The following is a 24,148-nucleotide window of genomic DNA, read 5'->3' as shown; positions in this document are numbered from 1 at the left end:
TAAATATGTCGTAAAATGTCTCGACCATTTGCCGGCATAAACAAATGCAAGCATGTGGCAACGAGAAACTGTCGTGTTTGCACAGGACGGTTTAGCAGCTACACGGAAAACTGTAATGACGTAGCAAACGATGAACTAGCTTTTACTTAACGGAATGCTTTGTGGCCGCTAAATACATGAATGTCATCAGTCATATCAGACCAAGTGCAGGAAACGAGTTGGGCTAGGAGTTTAATAGAACAACTGAAAAGTCATATCACATTCCTCAACATCAGAATCTGCCTGCTCATTGACAGCAAGAGATGGGTGCATCATGACGCCACTCTGAAACATCCTCTGTTTGATTGCACAAAATTGTGTGTCAGTTCAACTTGGGATAATACAATGAATTCCAAACCAGGAACTTCAAAGGTAAATGGTTTTTGAAATAATATTTAAAAAAATAATATTAAAAATATTCCATGGTTATGAAAGAAATCAGGTGTTGTTTTAAGAATTGAAATTATGCAAATAACCCTGGAATGGTTTACCTGAGTTCCTGAGTCTGGTAAATAATTTTTACATCCTGGTTCCTAAATTATGCCCTAGCTGTTCCATTACATGTATGTCTGCATGCACATGTACTATGCGTTCGGCAGTTCCTAATCACTAATCATGCATATATTAAAGAAACAACAGAATGCGTCTACATGAAAAGATTGCTCAAGCACCTGAGGGCAATTGCTGTCTTAGTAAATTGTTTCACATTACTCATACCTAAATAAGAAATGATGCATTGCTGGTAGCAAGCCAGCATCGGACCGACATCGGACCGATGTCGTGTACATCATCGGCCCGACATCGGCCAACTGCATCGAACCGATGAAGTTTTGCTCATCGGATCGACGTTGGTCCAACGTCGTCATACTTCATTGGCCCAACTTCGGCCCTGCATCGGCCCAACGTCGGCATTCTTTATCGGCCCTGCATCGGCTCAACGCCGGCATTCTTTTTTCCAACCCATTACCTACTGTATTAATTATATTTTTGCTCACTGCACTTCTTCGTGGTGGTGAACCACTTATAAGTGTTCTTGATGTCTGCAGGCATCACTTTACCAGTAGCTGGTATTCAAGGATTTCTTTCAGCTCTGAATGAGGCAGTCACAACACGGGTGGATGACAAGAATAATTGTTAAAAACTACATTGTTAAATCCATTACAGGCACATAAAATTGTCACAGGTTACTCTGTTGTATATTCATGCTAATTTTACCCCTTTTTAAGGTTGCCAGCTACAACTTTACATTATAATGTATCATGTTGGGTGCTGCTGGCATTAATGTTATGGTTAAGACACAAATGACCGATTGTGTTAACAATGTGTTAAAATTCCAGGAAACAAATTTTGATTTCAGTGAACATAGATCATGGTTTCACAAACTCCCAAAATACATTACATACTCGTAACTCTCACTCAAAACGTATCACAAATGACTTATGTTCATTGCCCACTGAAAACGTCTAATAAAGACGTTTCACAGTGATGATGAAAATGAATATTTGCTTGTATTTAGCACATTGAAATGAAACTCCAAAGTTGTATTTAGCCTGTTCATCACTGAAACCGGACTCAGGTTAAGGGACATATTGGCATATGTACAGACAAAAATTATGCTATGTAGGAAGTCATTTGGAAAAGGTAGCAGATACAAAAGACAATATTATAGATACTTAGATATTCCATTAAATTCCATTCAACACTTTCAGTGTTTACGAATGGTGTTTCAAAGTAACAGTTCGGTCCTGAAAGTTTCAGATGTCTGTCTGACCCACTGAAAATTCACAGGACCCACAGAATAAAGTTAAACAAACATTTAAGATTTAACATTTCTCAAAATTGGCATTCAAATTATTAACATTATATAATGACAAACATTATAAACATAAATTTATAGACACTGAACAAGTGTCACATGCCACAAATAACAACTTCAGACAAAGTTATTGTGATATATTCAGTCAGACACTGGGGCCAGCAAGTTGATAACTTCTGCCAGATTTGTCAGAGGGTCAGACACTATTCGTGAACACTGCACTTTATATATAAATATTTATGTATATTTATCTGGAGCCCTACATGAAGCTGTGATCAGAACACAAAGTGTTCAACGGTTCAAGACTAAAGGATGGGTGTTGTTTATATGTATGATATTTTACTGCAGACGTTTGCTTTCAGTTTTCAACTTCAAAGAAACAGTTTCTTTCTAAATAGTTGGATGGAATGTGCAAAAGACTGTTATAGATGCATAATTGTTTGCATTGTTGTTAAATACAATCGGAGGCTTTATGGACAATATTGTGAGCAAGCTTTCCTTGTTATAACATGTTGCTGCAGTCCTATCAATGTATGTATATCGAAAAGATAGATGTTTTCCATATAGAACAACTAAATATGGCATATGTAATGTAGGTAATTTGTATCAACTGTCAAGCAATTTTGCTTGATCATAACATGTCTTCCCTCGGCATTGCAAAAGTGAAAAACCAACATATCAAATTCAGGTTTCAAAATTTTACTTTACAAAATATGAACATGATGTTCTTCAGATCGAATTTGTTCATTTTTCGGACACCTTTAGTAATACTCCGGCAATAACACGGCACACCATAAGTGAGCTTCACACAGTAACCATGAAGGTAATCGAACCAATGTCTTCAGCTTAAGGAGCAAACACATGAACCACAAGGTTATCCCATCATCCCTTTTCTTCACAGTTTATGGAGGCAGTTGTGGTAGGTGAAGAGGTGATTTTTATCGGACAGCTTCTGTGAAATAAACACACATAGTTATTCATTATCACTATTATTGTAACATTCAATTAACAATAACATCTTGGAATTCAGTGTTATTCAACATCTAGTTCATGAAAAAAGTATTTTTTGATGCTTGCACTGAATGCTGAATACTCAATTTTGCTCTTTTCTTACATTTTCCCTTCTTCATCATTTTCAGCTGCATGAAATTTTAGTAGTCTTATGAACATTTTTATAAAAATACACAAATCATCTATGGTCATTTACAACAATTGTGAACATGAATTACTTATTTCTACCATCACGCGTTCAGATCACTGACCTTCCTAACTCTCTGCATACTGACACAACATTTCATGATAATATACTTATTACTTATATTGTATTGTTAGAGAATACACAACATTTATATTAATAGGAATATGAACTCACTAAATATACATCCATGCAGTAAGGAATCCTGATGTTTTTGCCTTTACCGGAATCGAACCGGCGACTAAAGACTTATCTTTTAGACTACCATTCAAAAGCTTCATTACATCAGATGTCAGCATTAGAAATATACACATTGTTGTAATGCACACCAAAGTATGAACCCATCATACAGCAGTGTGCCCTATATTTAGGAACAAACATGGCTGACGTCACTGGCGAAACGCACAGTAGCGTCAAATTCAAACTCGCATAAAAGTAAATTACTTTAGTACTTACCTCAATATTTAGTGATGTATCCCTTCGCAGCAAATATTTTCCTCAGACGACGAAGGAATAGACAAATGTAGGTTTCTGATATAGTTCACAGATATATTTTCCCACACATGTCGATTTCTTGCTCCAAGTCACACGGGACGTAAACAATACGTTGTCCCAATCGATTTTTCAGTAGTATCCAACAATTTTCTATGATATTGGCATCTGGAGACTGTGCTGGCCACAACATGCCATTGCTGTCATTTCTTTGTTTACATTCTGGTACGATAGGGGTCTGTGCACAGAAGCATTGTCAATTTGAAATATATGATTTCCATTCGGGAAATGGCGGACAATAACGGGCCATAACTGTGAGTGTGAGTCAAGACTATCAGTGTATTTCTGAGTATTTATGTTACCTTCCACAACAGTTAGTGTCCTTCACCTGGTCTTCTCCACACATACACACGGTTATTTTCTCCAATAACTATTTTACATTCATCACTGAATATGACGCTCTTCATTAACTCGCCATCGAACTTTTCCTCTGGCCCAAGTGAGACGGTTTTTCACATTCACTTCACTAATCCTGATGTTCTTTCGAACGATACGTCTGTGATAATCATATTCGAATAATTTCCTTTGAATTGTACGCTTGGAGACAATTCTTACCCTATTATGGTTAAATGCTGAGGTAATTTCTGATAATGGAGAAATGCGACTGCTTTTCACTAACTTTAAAAGTCGGCGAGTGTCTCGGTAAGCGATCGGCGATGTCCATTTCTACGCCGATTTTCTGTGCTTCCACGTTCTCGAAATCGTATTCCTGGGTAGACAAGGATCACTAGCTATTTCACTGTATTTTTGTGCTGTTGGAACTTCGCTACGATTAAATCTTAGACGACCTTTGACAATTCACTATTCTTCCCCATGCTACCGGAAATTGTCAGTGTAAACAAGCAGACGACAGAATATGTCATGTGACTGTCACGTGCTCAAAGAGAAGGTTTTAGTTTAGCGTCAGATTAAATTTTTTTTTCTTCAATTTTTAGCGTCAGGTAACTGTTACCTATGACTTACAGACTCTGGATTTCAAATGAACACTAAAATTTTCAGATTGTCACTATTGGGAATATTTTCCTGAATTTATATGTATCAGCATCGTTGAACAGCAGTGGCCCGCTGCCGGCTCAGCGCTGTTCAACGATGCCGATATTAGCCGACGGTGTCGACCATCAGCCGACGTCGGCCCGATGATGGCAGAAAACTGACCAAAGGAACACTGCGGCATTACGGCAGTTGCGATTCTGGATATTCCAAATGCCTTGACAAAATGAGGTAGTTTATTAACGCACATTTGGTCCAACGAGGGGCTGTGTCTTACAGTAACACATGTTTAATTCAACAGTGGTGTGAAAAATCTTTTTAATAATGTCCCGATTACAAATAACAAAATAGCAATTCTTAGAACGTCTTCTAGGTAGATAGTTTTAACACATGGTTCATGTTACAACACATACAGATTCCAATATCAGGATTCCAGGTACAAACGTGAGCTGAAAATGTTCACTTGGGATTTAAACATGTGTGGTTTAGAGTGCTAATCACTTCTGTATCAAAATTCATTCATGTTCAGAAGTTGTATTTTACTTCAGGGCTGTGTTGTTGTGGCTGATGAATTTGTTGAAAGACACTATATGATGATCTGTTGTGAATCTAATGTACAATTTTAATATACTGACGTGTCATTGACATGAGACTTTAACTTGTAAATTACAGCTATCAATACAAAGTAACGCATTCATTTTCAGAAAAATTAACTCTCTATTCAGTTATTATGAGACGTGTTAAACTACACACTACAAACTGAAAGTGACTTGGATACACATGTGTTGTGCTAACAATAATAATTACAGCTGATAAGGAACATTAGACCTAATTGTTATCTCCCATTAATACTACTATTTGCTAATAAAGAGTCATTGTTTTACCTGTTTATGTGAATGTGTCATCATATATCTGTCATATTATCAAAATAGTGACTACTCCCTATATTCTGATCATCCAGAACTGATGTAACCATGTGGTCTCACAAATTGCTCATTTCTTTAAACATATGGCAGATGGAAAAAGGGTTTTTTATGCTTTTTACTGGTGAAATGATTCTCCATGCAATGGATCGTTACCATTTAGCAAGTTGATTCCGGTGTTATTTGAGATTGGTGAATTATCCTTTCCTGACCTGACAACATATGACCATGATGACAGTATCCTTGTTACAGGGTGTTAAAGTAACCTTCTGGTACAGATCAAGTGAAACAAACTTGATTTTGAAGAACACTATCCCATCTTAAAAATGACACTGTGTGTAGAAATCCATTGAGGCATGCAGTTTCTAGGTGTTAATGTTTGTGGCAGTGATCTGGAATACACTTAAGCACTGTATCTTCATATTCTTATATATTTCATGCATACACAGAAATGAATAATGATCTAAACTTGTTTTGTGTTTGTTTTTCAGCCATAGATATGAACAGGACAAAATCACGTTTTCTTGGTGACAGATATCACTTATAGGGAACATTCATAATCAATTGCCAGTGGGAGGGTTTAAAGGGTGTGTGTGAGTGGTGTCTCATTCGGTTTTTACTCCATAAAAATCATCACCCCTTAGCCGTAAATTATGAAAGGTTCCTTGCATTATGAGTTTTATGCAGGGTCATTATAATTTGTTTTCACAGAAATTGTTTTAAAGGGAAAACAGTGCAGTGGTGAATCGATAGGTATACACGGCAAGCTGAGTTTTGCTATGACAGACACTTTAGTTTTCAACACATCTTGTTTCTACACATCACCAGTACTTGCACTAGTTATCACTACTTGAATTGTACAATGAACAATGTATATATGTTTGTATCCATTCCACAGGTCACAGGTCAGAGCAGATATCCTAGACCAAGGGCTGTCATAACGTAAGTGTAATTTAATTAGTAGCGAAATCAGATTCAGTATGATATAGTCTGTCATTTGAAACTTCATTATTCATTTATGTCCCTTGAGACATCAGGCTTTGAACCTAATGGAAAATCAATACTGTCATTGGACTAGTAATGAACTATTCAGACTAGTACATAGTCACAGGATCTAGTCACACACTGTGTAGTGCAATGCAATACGTTGTCATGCAGAACAACCCAGTGCAATAGAATAGGTTGTCATACAGCACAGCCCAGTGCAGTAGAATAGGTTGTGATACAGCACAACTCAGTGCAATGCAATTGGTTTTCATACAGCACAAGCTAGTGCAGTACAATAGGTTATCATACAGAACAACCTAGTACAATACAAGATGATGTCATACAGGACAACATAGTGCAATACAATAGGTTGTCATACAGCACCACCCAGTGTAATACAATAAGTTGTCATACTGCACAATCCAGTGCAATATAGTAAGTTGTCATAGAGGACAACCCAGTTCAATACAATAAGCCGTCATACTGTACAACCCAGAGCAACATAATTTGTCATACAGCAACACTCAGTTCAATAGAATAGGTTCTTATACAACACAAACCAGAGCAACATAATAAAATGTTATACAACATAACCCAGTTGAATACATTTATAAGCTGTTATAATTCACAAACCACTGCAAAATAAGTTGACAAAACCCAGCGCAATACAATAAGTTGTCATACGATACAACCCAGTTCAATATAATGGGTTGTCATAAAGCACAACCCAGTGCAATACAAGAGGTTGTCTTACTGCACAATCCAGTTCAATACAATATGTTATACCACACAACCCAATGCAATAGAATAAGTTGTCATACCACACAACCCAATGCAATAGAATAAGTTGTCATACCTCACAACCCAGTGAAATACAATGCGTTGTCATACAGCACAACCCAGTTCAACACAATAGCTTGTCATACAGCACAACCCAGTTCAATGTAAATTGGTCATATTACGTAAGTGTTACTGTTTCAGTGATCGAGAAATCCGCTACAGATGCTCCTTGCAGAACACTATCAGCGAGGTATTGCGGGATCGACCAGGGTGGCAGGAGGTTGTCGGGTGTGTATTTATTCTGTCCTATTCACCTACAAATGACTTTTAGGTTAATCGTTGGTCTGTATCCTATTTTGCAGAATCCACCTCCAATTGCACCCTGTCTTGCATGTCCCTAAATAATGTTCATATTGTAAGGTAAACGTTTTCACTAAAATATTGAGAACCGGTTGAATAATGTGTAATTTGTAATGCCCTTCTCAGTTCGAACCTTCTCGTTTTCACTAAAATATTGAGAACCGGTTGAATAATGTGTAATTTGTAATGCCCTTCTCAGTTCGAACCTTCTCGTTTTCACTAAAATATTGAGAACTGGTTGAATAATGTGTAATTTGTAATGCCCTTCTCAGTTCGAACCAAGTGATTACAGTTTCTTGTGGAGTTATTTACAGACTTTGAGAATATAGTATCATACAATCAATTATCAATATATGTCACATTTGTTTATGAATAAACAAAGCCGTTCAGAAAGTGCACAAATGTGACCTGTTAGATCTGGGATTACACTCATAGTGAAGTAAAAATGACATTGCTTTTGGTAGAGTCCCATGCATTAACAGTGCAGCAAAGGAGAAAGTGCTTTCCTGTACGAATACTAATAGGAAGGGCGACTGTCATGATTCTACTGGTGTGATCATGATTACCTGACGAGTGTACTATCCAATACTGCACGGGAAGGGTGACTTGGACCTGTATTGGTGTGTTCATGCATACTTGTACTGTTCAATACTTATACAATACTTATACCACAGGAAGGGTGACTGGGACCTATATTGGTGTGATCATGCATGCTTGTACTGTACAATACTTATACAAGGCTTATACCACAGGAAGGAAGACAGGGACCTGTATTGGTGTGATCATGCATGCTTGTACTGTACAATACTTATACAATACTTATACCACAGGAAGGAAGACTGGGACCTGTATTGGTGTGATCATGCATGCTTGCACTGTACAATACTTATACAATACTTATACCACAGGAAGGAAGACTGGGACCTGTATTGGTGTGATCATGCATGCTTGTACTGTACAATACTTATACAAGGCTTATACCACAGGAAGGAAGACTGGGACCTGTATTGGTGTGATCATGCATGCTTGTACTGTACAATACTTATACAATACTTATACCACAGGAAGGGTGACTGGGACCTGTATTGGTGTGATCATGCATGCTTGCACTGTACAATACTTATACAATACTTATACCACAGGAAGGATGACTGGGACCTGTATTGGTGTGATCATGCATGCTTGTACTGTAGAATACTTATACAATACTTATACCACAGGAAGGATGGCTGGGACCTGTATTGGTGTGATCATGCATGCTTGTACTGTACAATACTTATACAATACTTATACCACAGGAAGGAAGACTGGGACCTGTATTGGTGTGATCATGCATGCTTGCACTGTACAATACTTATACAAGGCTTATACCACAGGAAGGATGACTGGGACCTGTATTGGTGTGATCATGCATGCTTGTACTGTACAATACTTATACAAGGCTTATACCACAGGAAGGAAGACTGGGACCTGTATTGGTGTGATCATGCATGCTTGCACTGTACAATACTTATACAAGGCTTATACCGCAGGAAGGAAGACTGGGACCTATATTGGTGTGATCATGCATGCTTGCACTGTACAATACTTATACAAGGCTTATACCACAGGAAGGAAGACTGGGACCTGTATTGGTGTGATCATGCATGCTTGCACTGTACAATACTTATACAAGGCTTATACCGCAGGAAGGAAGACTGGGACCTGTATTGGTGTGATCATGCATGCTTGCACTGTACAATACTTATACAATACTTATACCACAGGAAGGAAGACTGGGACCTGTATTGGTGTGATCATGCATGCTTGCACTGTACAATACTTATACAAGGCTTATACCACAGGAAGGAAGACTGGGACCTGTATTGGTGTGATCATGCATGCTTGCACTGTACAATACTTATACAATACTTATACCACAGGAAGGAAGACTGGGACCTGTATTGGTGTGATCATGCATGCTTGCACTGTACAATACTTATACAAGGCTTATACCACAGGAAGGATGACTGGGACCTGTATTGGTGTGATCATGCATGCTTGCACTGTACAATACTTATACAAGGCTTATACCACAGGAAGGGTGACTGGGACCTATATTGGTGTGATCATGCATGCTTGCACTGTACAATACTTATACAAGGCTTATACCACAGGAAGGAAGACTGGGACCTGTATTGGTGTGATCATGCATGCTTGCACTGTACAATACTTATACAATACTTATACCACAGGAAGGAAGACTGGGACCTGTATTGGTGTGATCATGCATGCTTGCACTGTACAATACTTATACAAGGCTTATACCACAGGAAGGGTGACTAGGACCTGTATTGGTGTGATCAATTGCATCCTTACTTACACCACGGGAAGGGTGACTGGGACTAAGTGTATTTGTGTGATCATGCATGCTTGCACTGTACAATACTTATACAAGGCTTATACCACAGGAAGGAAGACTGGGACCTGTATTGGTGTGATCATGCATGCTTGCACTGTACAATACTTATACAAGGCTTATACCGCAGGAAGGAAGACTGGGACCTGTATTGGTGTGATCATGCATGCTTGCACTGTACAATACTTATACAAGGCTTATACCGCAGGAAGGAAGACTGGGACCTATATTGGTGTGATCATGCATACTTGCACTGTACTATACTTATACAATGCTTATACCACAGGAAGGAAGACTGGGACCTGTATTGGTGTGATCATGCATGCCTGCACTGTACAATACTTATACAATACTTATACCACAGGAAGGAAGACTGGGACCTGTATTGGTGTGATCATGCATGCTTGCACTGTACAGTACTTATACAATACTTATACCACAGGAAGGAAGACTGGGACCTGTATTGGTGTGATCATGCATGCTTGCACTGTACAATACTTATACAATACTTATACCACGGGAAGGAAGACTGGGACCTATATTGGTGTGATCATGCATGCTTGCACTGTACAATACTTATACAATACTTATACCACAGGAAGGAAGACTGGGACCTGTATTGGTGTGATCATGCATGCTTGCACTGTACAATACTTATACAATACTTATACCACAGGAAGGAAGACTGGGACCTATATTGGTGTGATCATGCATGCTTGCACTGTACAATACTTATACAATACTTATACCACAGGAAGGAAGACTGGGACCTGTATTGGTGTGATCATGCATGCTTGCACTGTACAATACTTATACAATACTTATACCACAGGAAGGAAGACTGGGACCTATATTGGTGTGATCATGCATGCTTGCACTGTACAATACTTATACAATACTTATACCAGAGGAAGGAAGACTGGGACCTGTATTGGTGTGATCATGCATGCTTGCACTGTACAATACTTATACAATACTTATACCACAGGAAGGAAGACTGGGACCTATATTGGTGTGATCATGCATGCTTGCACTGTACAATACTTATACAAGGCTTATACCACAGGAAGGAAGACTGGGACCTGTATTGGTGTGATCATGCATGCTTGTACTGTACAATACTTATACAATACTTATACCACAGGAAGGGTGACTGGGACCTGTATTGGTGTGATCATGCATGCTTGCACTGTACAATACTTATACAAGGCTTATACCACAGGAAGGAAGACTGGGACCTGTATTGGTGTGATCATGCATGCTTGCACTGTACAATACTTATACAATACTTATACCACAGGAAGGGTGACTAGGACCTGTATATGTGTGATCAATTGCATCCTTACTTACACCACGGGAAGGGTGACTGGGACTAAGTGTATTTGTGTGATCATGCATTATTGTACTGTACAATCCTCATACAATACTTATACCACAGGAAGGATGAATGGGACTTGTATTTGTGTGATGATCATTTCTTGTACTGTACAATACTTGTACTGTAGGGGGGGTGACTGGGACTTGTGTTGGTGTGATCATGAATATTTGTACTGAACAATACTTGTACTGTAGGGGGGCGACTGGGACTTGTGTTGGTGTGATCATGAATATTTGTACTGTACAATACTTGTACTGTAGGGGGGCGACTGGGACTTGTATTGATGTGATCATGAATACTTGTACTGTACAATACCTATACTACAGGGAGGGCGACTGGGACTTCTATTGGTGTGATCGCGAATGGCTACATCAGAACTATGACACCACGTTTCTTCACGAGCATCAGAGGATCCTTCACTTCCGAAATCACTACGAGGTGAGTCAGAGAACGAGCATGCATGCATTATGTCTTACAAATGTTAAAGTGCATGAGTATTGAAGAGTTATTAATGACTGCAGATAACATAAAATCTCATGAACTAACAATAAACTGTTAGCCATGTTTTCGCCTGAATTGATCAATAATACATAGGGCACATGTAATACGCTGAATTCTGCTCCACAGAGGGGCATGCTCAAAATGTTACAATTTCATTATTATTATCATTGCCCATTCTGCCTGTGAAGCAGATAGTCACTCATCCCACCAGGTACCCATTTTCTGCTGGGTGAACACAGGCAAGTTTGATCAAACTCACTTGCTTAAGGTGAGACCAGGTGTATTGCATGTGTTTTGTTGTGAGGCAGGACTGAAGTATTAGAAACTGTCAGGAGTTAAGCTGTCAAACATGGTCACCCATCCAAGGACTCTCCGGCTGTGCCTAAGGCATCCTTGATATCTCCAGGGTGTACGTTCCTATACCCTGGATGCATCTACTGCTCAGTCCGAAAATTTTATTACCTCCCTTTGCTGTCTCCGCATTCTCACAGTAGCCAATCAGCTAAACCGCCGTTACAACTGAAATTCCCAATGTCAACAACAGTAGCAGTCGCAGCTGAGAAGGTTTGTTCGCAGTGCGACTCAGACTTGGGGTAAATCATACAGACACATCGATAGATAAATTGATAAAAAAATTCATGCAAGAACTCCTTCTCTTCAGAACATCTGCATGATTTGTGTTGCCAGTTTTTTATTGGTTAGATAATTTAAAAAGCGAAAGTGAGTTGTGATGGGTTCTCTCAACTTCCCAGCGTATACCCTTGATTGGATGAAAAGCCAACCAGGGGAGGTAATACATTTATTGGGCTTGGGCGTAGATACATCCAGTGTGTAGTGGAGACTTATCGGCACGTATACCCTGGAGATATCGAGGATATGCCTGTGGTTGCTATACCTAAACTGATTTGTGACATGAGCTCTATGCACAGGACCCCAAAGCACCACCTGCTTATCGTTTCATCATGCTTTTAAGAATGATGTTGATCTTAAATTTGTCAAAAGAGTTTTTAGAATCCAGTGAGGTCTATTTCTAGTGCTGATATAGTTTATGAATGGCAAGTTGCAGTTAGCAGCATGGTCAGTTTCAATAGTCCCAATTTTGTTACAACATTCCTCTGATTGTCATGGCTGAATTTGTTTTTCTTATTTCTTCCATTTTTGTCATGAGATAATACTTGAGGACAATAAATTGAAGCGAGACATAGCTGTTTGATGTGGAGGCAAGTGGTGGATTCTAGGCTAACAATACCTTTATCTCGACATGCGCAGCAATGTTGGCTACACATTGGTCAAAATGGGCAGTAGGTATATTTTTCTAAGTTAAGCTGGACCACATGCATCCTTAGTAACAGGGTATCGTCAAGAGATATCCCCCTTGTTTGCATTGTTTGTAAACAAACACAAGACAACTATGCAATTTGGTCTTGCAGCATTCCCTTTGGAGTCAATACTCTCCATAAACCCATGCCATTACCAAGCATCTATCCACAGTGTACAAAAACCACTTTATCCATGTCGTCGGGGTCACAGGATTGTCAAGGTGCAGCTCAATATGAAGGCCGTCACTGACCACAACAGGTGCATGCATATTGTCTCTCCCTTGTTTATCAGCAAGGTGGTCGATTCTGAGAAAGAACATATGGGACAAGCCATCCACAATAAACTATCACAAATTAACCTTCTCTTCTCCCATTTTCTACTCGCCCTGTCTTGATGCTAGTGACCCCAAACAACTCGCTTTCTTATGCCTGGTCCCACAGACCACCATGACACTTCCAAGTGGAAGGGAGAGGGCTCAGCGACAGAAATGCTGTAATGTCTAGATCACAAATGTCATTTCTGCAGCCATAAACCCATAAACAATCCCCACATTTACTACACCAGTGTCTATGTGTTTACCTGTAGAATATTGACACGTCTACAGTAATTTATTGCTTAGTTTAATGCAAGTATCGTCTTTGACAGGTACAGGTCATGCTGACCTAACCTCGAGTAACCCCAAGTTGATGAAAGTTTCATGTTAACAGAGTAGCATTTGCTTACATTGTTATGAGTTATTTGAGAGTTCTGTACTGTACAAAAGTTTGACAATGACTGACAGTGTGGATTTTGAACATTTGAGTGCACTGTTTCTAAGGTGGAATGTCTGCATCAGGTGACATGACCATTCAAATGCATGTATGAAAACGCCGTTTCAGCTAACATTTAGCAGTATTTGTATAATTGCTTTATATCTGTCAAGAACTGTTGCACCGTACTAGACTGGACTTTTTGTGCTGATTGCAGTGGTATGAACCAAAACATTGTACATTCACAAATGAAAAAGGTATACAGACACAATCGGCCACCATTTTGATTGTCTCATACTTTCAGTCCACATTTGAAGCATTTAGTGGGACTGTGCTCACTGAGATAAATTTGTTACCATGTGTTTGAGTTTAATGTGGGAATTTATCATGTGCCCGAGTTAAATAGTATACTCAAACTTTGTTCTCGTTTGATATTTAACTCGAACACATGATAAATCTCCAAACTTGCAAACACTGGTAACTTATAGTGGCATTACAGTGACAGTACACTGTGCTTATATCAAACTGTGGTTTGGTCCGGAGTAATAGAAGTAAATAAGGAGGCAATACTTTTTATAGATGACTGTTTATTCATGATCGACCACAATGATGGAGATCTGTAATGAGAATAAACATATCATGTATAACACAGTTAATTAAATAACATATAATACTCTAAGTAGCATATTTTCAATTAAAATGATCTTTCTTTGACTATTTTTTTGTGTAAATCAATGCCAAATTTGTTAGTGTGATGCCTCGTGGTCAGGGACTCCAGAGAGCCATTGTTTAGTAGTCTTATGTACATTTCTTGTCCATTAGCTTACCAGAAAGAATTTAATGGTGAAGAATTTGAAGAGGCTTCGGAAACAAGTGGAAAGGGAACATGGCAAGCTAGAAGCTCAAAGGTAAGTGTTGAAATGATCATGGTCTTGGCGAATTTCTTAGTCATTGGTCCAGGCTGTATTATTTACAGACTGACGCCAGTTAGGTGGAATACTGCTGACTGCAGCGTGAAACTAAACTCACTCACTCAGTCTCTCACTCTTAGTCATATTACTTTGTGGCTGTGTCTATCTCAAGTAACTCGAAGTATCTATTTAGGTCCCTTCTGCATGGACACAACCATGTCTGGCTGTATGACTGATTTATTTATTAAGCTACAGATAGGTTATAGTTATAATCTAGAAGTCATTTGACTTAAATTTTCAACCGATTTCCATTTTCAGCTTTGACTTCTATCCAACTACATACGAGCTGCCTGTAAGTACTCTCACTGAAGTAACTTTTAATATGGTCGGTATGTTTTTGAGTTTATCATGGCCAGCAGCCATGTTTGCTTGTGGAAATATTCCCAACATAGGAAAGTGAGAAAGTCAGTGCAAATAGAATTAGAGACCTTATGCAACACCTTTAAGTCAATAATCAGCACTAACAATCATACTGTTTAATGTTGCTGTCTATATGGAACTATCTATCGCTGTGAACTATTAGATTGTGTTGATCAGTCAACGTACGAATGTCCTATCTGGAGCTCTTAAAACGATAAGATGATACTTGAATCAAATAAGACCCATACTCAAGTGCAACAGAATTGATGGTTTTACATATGGTCAATGGCAAATTGTCTGACCACGTGGGAAAAGTCATACGCCTTCATTTTCCGCGAAGCATGTTGTGTTTACCTGTTAAAACTGTCTGCCTTGAGACCTAACTGGTGTTGAAATCGGGTGGTGAGGCAAGTTGTGAGACAGTAATGAAGCATGGTGTATGATTGTGAACATGAGCGTCTGGTCATTTTGTGACAGGATAGTGAGATAGGTAGAATGTGATAATTACTATATTATTGCCTAATGAATCACCGGTATTACAGAGTCACTGGGTACCTTACTGATAGACTTTAGGTGCTATAGATATTCATCTGTATGATCATTGTTATTATTCATGGTGTTGCCTGCAGTCGGAGTATCATATCTTTGTGGAGGAGTTCAAGAAGAGCCCAGGTGTGGTTTGGATCATGAAGCCTGCAGCCAAATCTCAGGGGAAGGGCATTTTCCTGTTCCGTAAACTCAAGGACATCATGGACTGGAGAAAGGTAAGGACATAGGGACCATCAAATGTTGGAAGGGAATGGATGACCCACTGAGCTATGGTTTGTCACTAGGACTGTATGACATAAAGATTCTCTAACTAACCACCAGCTGTAAAGATCTGGGTTAGAACTATTCTTCTGTAACACATGCTTGTCGTAAGAGGTGACCAAAAGAATTGAGTAGTCAGGCGAGTCTTCCCCACCATGATATTAATGGAATGTTGTTAAACTCGAATTTAATAGTCACTTACTAACTCCTAATTCCTACTAATGGGATCGAGTGGTTGGGTTTGCTCACTTGGTTGACACATCGTCATATCCGAAATCAGTTATCAGTGCTCATGCCATCGATCACTGGATTGTCTGGTCTTGATTCAATATTTACAGACCCCTGGAATATTGCAGAGCACTGCGTAAAAGTAACCTCACTCATTAATTTACCACCCCTCCCTCTCTCCTCCTTCCTGTATTCTCTCCTTCTTTCACTCACATTTCTGTATGGTATTTTTGTTCATCTGGTCCTATAAATATGTCTCCAGTGCATCACTCTTCTCCCACAGGATGCTCTTGTGATTTACTCTCCGAATAAGTATAGCACAGGACTCTCATTCTTTTAATGTAGATGATGGAAGAAATATGCCCATTGTTTGAGTTGCCATCCCTTGATTTTCTTTTGTACTTTACAGGGTCAGTACCAGCCAGTGTCGGACCAGAATATACGAGAGGGTCCGGAGCTGTATGTTGTACAGCGCTATATTGAGGACCCCTATCTGATAGGTGGACGCAAGTTTGACATACGTGTCTATGTTCTTGTGTTGTCTGTAAGTAACTAGAGTATACAGCAGGTACTCTTTGTGCTGTCATAATAGATGCTAATCCTCATGTACGCCACATGTACAATCTAATTGTTATCTGATTTGCTTTTCCCCAGTTTGATAGATATTTGGCTTTTGAATTTTTGGCATGAATTAGGATATCATTCAGGGCTGATCTTTATGTATTATAGGAAATGAACATGCATGGACAGTTCCAAAACCGGAATAATTAAGCAGCACAGTTTTATATCCTATCATATCTTTGAGCCGAGTTCTCATTACCCTAAAGTAAATACTATTTCAGGTATATTTGTGTTGTGTTCTGTTTAATAAAGATTCCCACAGAGGAGGAACAGAGGAGGACAGAGGAGGTCAAATTTGTTGCTAGTTCACCTCCTGTGAAGGATTTGTCAAATTTTAACAGCAAAAGCTTAAGATCTAATCCAAATCAGATTGCCTGAATTTTGTAACTCTTCATGACCAACAATTAAAAAAAACCATATTGACATTAAACATAATCTTTTTAGCCCTCTAGAAGAATTTAGTTTTAAAACCAATCACATTATGGTATCTTTTGATAATGAAATATCTCCGTTTATCGTCTGTCCTTTCTTGACACTTGAAGATCCGGGTTAGAGCTGATCTTCATCTTTGTTGTAAAAGGTGACAGATGAGATCAAGCGGCCAGGCTCACTGTCTTGGCTGACACATGTCATTGTATCCCAGTTGCATAGAGTGATGCTTATGTTGTTGATCACTGACTTTTCCTAACCAGACTCAGTTATCTACAGACTGCCACCACAGCTGTAATATTGCTGAATGCAGTGTAAAACACTCACCTTTCTAAAATCGTATTGTATTAAGATACATACTGGAATAAAGTTTTCTTTACTGTCTTGTTTTGGATTTGTTAGGTTGGTTAATTCAAATGTTTGTGTTTACAGTACAACCCGTTAAAGGTATGGCTGTACCGGGATGGGTTTGCCCGCTTTTCCAACACCAGGTTCTCCCTAGACTCTATCGAAGATGCATGTATCCAACCCAAGTTCTGAGTACAACTTTTCAACAGCTTACACTAGTGGTGGTCCGATTAACTGGAATAATCGAAGACTGGTCTCAGTGACTAAATGTCCAAGCAATTGATCATGTTGTCTTGCAATCAAACACAAACAAATCTGGAACACTTGTTGCCTTAACAACATTTTTGACAAGGCTGGTTTTGTCTCATAGATTTCATGAGCACTGTATGCATGTTCCAAGTCATGAATTTATCTTAAAGACTCCGGACTAGATATTTACAAAACATTTGTAGCCTTAAGAATTCTTAACTTTGATTGTAACTGATGTGTAAAGAATGGGTTTAAGATGTTCGTAGAGCTACAACTGTACAACAGATATGTATAACTGATTCTTGTCTATGTAATGTACATAGTGAATCAGAGATGAATATCTAGGGGTAATTTTTCGTATCGGCCGCTATGACCTTGACCTACCTAGATATACATCTGACCAATGTAGCTGTACAGAAAACAGCTCCAGATTATGATCCAGAAAGAGGCTGCAAATGGTCCACACGACAGCTTCGAAAATACCTGTCTGCAAAACATGGTGCTGAAGACGTAAGTACAAAACTACTTTTGTCAAAAAGTACACTATAACATGGAATTAGTTCAGAAGTAACCCTCAAGCCACCACTTGTCTGAATTAGTTCACCTTGGTTTCATTCTTCTGCTGCTAGCAGCATGTATGATCCATAATGTGAGGCACTGCACTACAGTGTGCTGAGTGATCTCCCTTATACCTGCCATGATCAGTTGGCATAATTATCACTGGATTGTCAGGTTCAATCTCAATTGTTTAATAAGCTCCTGGACAAGAACATGGCTGTGGCTGGAATATTACTGAATGTAGCCTCAAAACAAAGATAAACAATGCAGAAGCACATTTCAGTTTAAAAAATCAGGAAACTGTATTCTCTGTTTCAGAATTATTCATACCATACTCATATTTTTTTTAGATGGTAGATTATATGAAACTTTGTTCTCTCTGTGACCTGAAATTAGTGATGTGGTAAGTTATTTATGCCTTAAATGTACATTAATTTTATTGTTTTTTATTTAAATTTGATTTGAATTGTTTTGTTTCCCCATGCAGGTGAAAAATCTGTTCAAGAACATTGACAACATGATCATCAAATGTCTACAGAGTGTTCAGAAGATCATGATCAATGACAAACACTGCTTTGAGATGTACGGCTACGATGTGCTCTTGGACTCCCAACTCAAGCCGTGAGTACATGCAAACCTTTGGACTTGGTGGTCAGAATTTGATGATTTTGTTACATCATTGGTGAATGTCATTGTTCATGCTATCAATCACAGGTTTGCTTGGCTCCATCTTCAATAATCCAGGATATGATATATCCTGTCAGTAATGATCAATACCATGGACTCATATTATTTGAAGATTATCAAATGCCGAGAAACAGAGAATTTATTTTGATAAATCTTTTCAGATATATTTTGAGGAAAAGTTTCTATTTAAAATTGGTTTGTGAACATAAGCTTCTTTTTCTGTAATGTATGGCTAACAAACAGTAGCAGCAAGTGCCATTTAAACTGCAAACATGTGATACATCATGATTTTGTAAATGAGAAACTTTTGCCCTCTACTGAAGAAAATGCAAGGAGAATATTCATTGCTTACTGAAAGCTATCTGCTCCATAGATTGAATAAGAATATCTTATGAAAACTTTGCTTCTTTCAGAATTAAGTGCAGACTCAGTCCATTTGACTTGCTTCTAATGGTTGGTTTCTAAATCTATGACATGCTCAGTGAAAACAGGTAGTTTTTAGCCTGTAGATAAAAAGTAATGAATCTGATTGAACTTCAAGCATTCTGGCCATCTGAATGGTTGCCATGATGCAAGCGTGAACTTTAATTTTAACTCACTCAGTTGCAATACTTAATCCATTCCTCAGGGGAATGACCATTGTCGATGTGGCTCATTTGGTACAAAATTGATTGCTGGCAACATCTCTGTATACGGACCAAAAACTTAAAATATACGGTTTTGAACTTGTTTAATGAAGACTAAGAGTTCTGCTTTCACACGGCTTCACAGCCTGGCAGCAATATTTCTCTTTTAGCTGATTACAGATACCCTGACGATTGAACATCGTTGTCAGTAGCTTCATGAATATTAAACTTTTTCAGGACATTTCCTCAGATCTTATTGTTTCTTGCCACTAAATCTTATAATTGACCCTCTCCTTGGCAAGTAATCACTTAGTACATTTCCTTTGAACTAGCTGGCTCATCGAGATCAATGCATCGCCATCACTGACAGCAAGTGGGAAAGACGATTACGACCTGAAGTATGGCCTGCTCGCTGATCTCCTAAATGTGCTGGATCTCGAGAACAGGTGACAATCAGTGTGTTTATTACTTCTGTACGTCTGCAGTACGCTGTTGGCGGGTTTTAAATGTGGCGTATCTTCTCCAGGGTGAAGCTGGACATTGTGGACTTTGTGGGGTCACTGAGGACACTTTGAGTGCTCTCTGTATTGTCTATTGTACATTGATTCCCAAGATGAAACAAAGAATGTATTTGGAAATTAGTCTGTGAAACCAACAAGCATCAAAGAAGTGTTATATAATTTATAAGTTCTTTGAGAGGCATCTTAGAACTTGTAAGGATGAAGGAAAGCCAAGTTCTATGGACAGTCAACAACTTTGCTGCAGAGAGAGTGATGGTTTGGTGTAGGTACTAACACCGTTATTAAACAAGTGATGACAACTTGCTTGACATCACATGCTTGATAACGGTGTTTGTACCTGCAACACAGTGTCGCACTCATTGCAGTAAAGTTGTTGACTTTCATTAGAACTTAGTTTTCCTTTATTAATAATTGTTGTAAAAAATGAATTAAGTTCACAATTAATACAAAGTATCACTATGGCAGTACAAATCAGAGTGATGGTAAAAGTTCAAAGGCAATGTAATACAAGAGCTCAATCGATGTTCATGCTGTTGGTAACTGGATTTTCTGGTCCAGACTCAGTGGTTGCAATACTTTAATTTGCCAGTTGGCCATCAGGGTGTGCTGTCGTCTGCAATCTTAAATATCTGCAGGCCCTGAGTGAAATCTGCAGGTTACTTTTGTTGACGTCCCACTGTAAACAGTTTCACACTGTTTCTACAAATTCAGTTAGTGAAACAAGCCTGTGGTGCTGGGAGAAGTTCCAGTTTTTTAAGGACTGGTGTTGACATTCCTATATGTTCAAAGCCATGAAATACCAATGAAACTATATGTTATCTCACGAGATGGATGATTCACAAGAAAAAAAAAAACAATAATAGGAAAGATTCCAGTTACAAAACATCAAACTGACAGATCATTTTCAGAGGGCCACAAGGGGCAGCAAATATTTGAAACTGCTAGCCAGATTCAATAAGTGCCTGTGCTTGGCTTCTGAACCGGTGATTATTTTGAATGCTGTCCGGACCTGATTGTTTACAGAGTGCCGCCAATTATAGCTGGAACAGAGCTGAAATGTAAAATCTCTCTCACTCACTCACTCACTCACTCACTCACTCACTCACTCACTCACTCACTCACTCACTCACTCACTCACTCACTCACTCACTCACTCACTCACTCACTCACTCACTCTTTCTTGTCACACTCAACCTTGTCCTCTTAAGGTGGAACTGGGCAACACTTAGCTGAGGACGTCCATGAACTGAAGGCAGCTGTGTATTAATGGCCTAAATAGTAGACCCCTATATTTCAGTACCCAAACACATCGTACTACTGTTTGGACACAGTTTTTTGAAAGAACATTTGAGTGATGGCAGGAATATATCTATCTAACCCCTGGGCTTGTTTAAAGTCTAAACTAAAGTCTGCGTTAAAATATGGTATTTCCTACAAGACAAGAAAACGGAAATGGAGGTTTGAATCTTGTGAGTTGTACTTATGGTTTTCTGTCAGTGTGACATATGCAGTGATGTTGTGACTCTACTGCACCTGTGAATATTTCCTATGTTTGACACACCAACATTTATCCATATACACTGTTTTAGGGCTATGAAAATGAAAGCTAAAATTATCTTCTTACTGCAAAGAAATCACACTTTGCTGCTTGCAAGGGGGTAACAAAGTTTGGCAAGTTTGTGTAATGAACATCAGCCCTGTGCCCTTTAAACATGTAAACCTCTAAAGTGGCAAGATGTGAATGCTTGACTTCAGACTGACAGGGAGAGAGAAGAGAATTGGTGGCTGGGATCTGCTCTGGGATGACGGACCCGTTGCAGCGGATGAAGGCAACATGGACTGCAATGGAGGCACTAGCGTCTACAATGCAAACTCCTTCCTTGGTAAAATAAATCACACTATTTTGTTAGAAAATAGAATCAATTCCTCTAAACTGATTTTTCAGTATTTGTGGATACAAATGAGAATATTAACTTTGGATGCTTGCTGATAGACATTTGGTAATCAAAGTTAAACGTGAATCACATGGGTCGACAGGTTGTAATGACCTGCCCATTTCTATATGTTGTGCACTATGTTCAGTATTTGTGTTGATCCTATAATATTTACCAATACAGTGGAAGCTGGGTCTGAAGAAATAATCTGGTTTTGACAAAGTGCTGGATTGTAGAGCTGATGGTAAATGTACAAGCCATGGATGGGTGCTGAGATTTTTTGAAGGTGTTGATAACGTGCCGGATTGGACAGATGCCGGTTCTGACAGCTTCCACTGTATTTTGTTTCTGTGGTTTCAAAATATCTGAAGCAGTCTTGGCAGCAGTTATCAGTGACTTTCTGGTGATGCCTAGTATATTTACAAGTGTATGTATGTCTTCAGGTTGTCAAAATGAGCGGAAGTCCCAACTTAGGGAAATGTTCAAGGTAGCCCAGATGGTAAAGAGACCTCAGTGAGAGCAGATGCCAAGACTACGTAACAGAGCAGACGCCAAACCACTTCAAAGAGCAGACATCAGAGCACATAATAGAACCATTTTACAGAAGAGATGTCAAAACCTCATTGCAGAGCAGGCATCAAAATACCTAATAGCAGAAATCAAAACAGATGCAAAAGACTTTCAAAGTACAAGTCAGTGAAGATGATGTACCAGAAGACAGATTGTCTCTGACAGTCTTACCAGCTTACATGGTATAAGGACATGGTGCATGTTTGGTGCCATTGAAGTATAAAGATTTGGTTTTGAGCTCGTGAAATCATTTTACACAGCTCAAGTTACGTATGTTAACGATACATATGCATAATTAGAACATTACTTATAAACTTTTTACACTCCAGATGCATAATAATGTTTGTTGTAGTTATTTAAGCATCCCTATAGTGTTGCATTTATGCTGATATTGTGCTTTATAAGACTTGAAAGAGTGATCGTCTCAGGACAAGTGTGTTTGACAGGATGAGGACAAACTTCTTATTTGATTAAGCCCGTCAGCATTGCTTGTCTACAAAATCAGTTCAGATAATCAGGTGCAATGGAGGGATAGGAATGCTGATGAGAAGTCTAGACATGGCTGAAGGACACACAGCTCACAATTTGTGATATTCCATCAGCAATTTTGCCTCAACAAAATTTAATGATAAGAACAGAGTAGTCGTTTCTGCATTCTTTACTAACAGGATCGGTTAATTGAAAAATGAACAAAAATTAAAGTAAATAGGTAAAATATTTGCTCCTTAATCTCTCGGGTGTTTAGAAAAATAAAACAAGAGAAAAAAGAACTGATTAAACTTACTAGGTGATACTTTGGAGTGACCATGACTGAATATTCAAGAGTGAGTCTTTGTGTCCACACTAAAAGTCTTTCAGACGTAAGCAATGTCTTTGTGATGTTGATGTTGGTTAGAGATCTTCTTACTTGCCAGTTCTGCCACATGTGATTTTGTTTTCCCAATATATAATAATTTTGTTTGCTGTGATATATATATATATATATATATATATATATATATATATATATATATATATATATATATATATATATAGTAGGTTATATTTATTTATAGGAAAAATGTTCTTTCCTGACACAGGGAATGTCGGTCTTGCCACAGAACACTGGTGATCTCATAGAGGTGACTGAATATATTGTTTTATGCTGAACTCAGTAATACACATGAATAGTAGTGAATGAATATCATGGTAGTGGTAGTGGTATCAAACCAGTGTTTGATAGCATGAGCAACAAACTGTGCTGTTGGG

At 38.6% G+C, this 24,148-nt stretch overlaps 1 protein-coding gene and 1 long non-coding RNA gene across 2 annotated transcripts; one reads left to right on the top strand and one right to left on the bottom strand.

The window, feature by feature from the left end:
• The first annotated feature begins 36 nt into the window (after positions 1–36).
• On the top strand, positions 37–23,667 carry LOC137258079 (probable tubulin polyglutamylase TTLL9). Its single transcript, XM_067795632.1, has 14 exons — positions 37–411; positions 6,414–6,457; positions 7,484–7,570; positions 11,745–11,856; positions 14,811–14,896; positions 15,218–15,251; positions 15,949–16,083; positions 16,767–16,901; positions 17,840–17,927; positions 18,393–18,514; positions 19,050–19,183; positions 20,208–20,321; positions 22,152–22,279; positions 22,774–23,667. Exons 1-14 carry the CDS (start codon positions 181–183, stop codon positions 22,845–22,847), a joined length of 1,524 nt encoding a protein of 507 aa, XP_067651733.1. The 5' UTR covers positions 37–180; the 3' UTR covers positions 22,848–23,667.
• LOC137258699 (uncharacterized) lies at positions 2,534–4,406 on the bottom strand. Its single transcript, XR_010954637.1, has 2 exons — positions 3,507–4,406; positions 2,534–2,807 (listed from the first exon to the last, which is right to left on the bottom strand). It is a non-coding gene; the product is annotated as an uncharacterized lncRNA (long non-coding RNA).
• Positions 23,668–24,148: the final 481 nt, after the last annotated feature.

Source organism: Haliotis asinina, chromosome 12 (assembly GCF_037392515.1).
Source record: "Haliotis asinina isolate JCU_RB_2024 chromosome 12, JCU_Hal_asi_v2, whole genome shotgun sequence".
Classification (NCBI taxonomy): Eukaryota; Metazoa; Mollusca; class Gastropoda; order Lepetellida; family Haliotidae; genus Haliotis; species Haliotis asinina.
The sequence above is the reverse complement of the archived record's forward strand: the minus strand, read 5'-3'. Positions and strand labels throughout refer to the sequence as shown.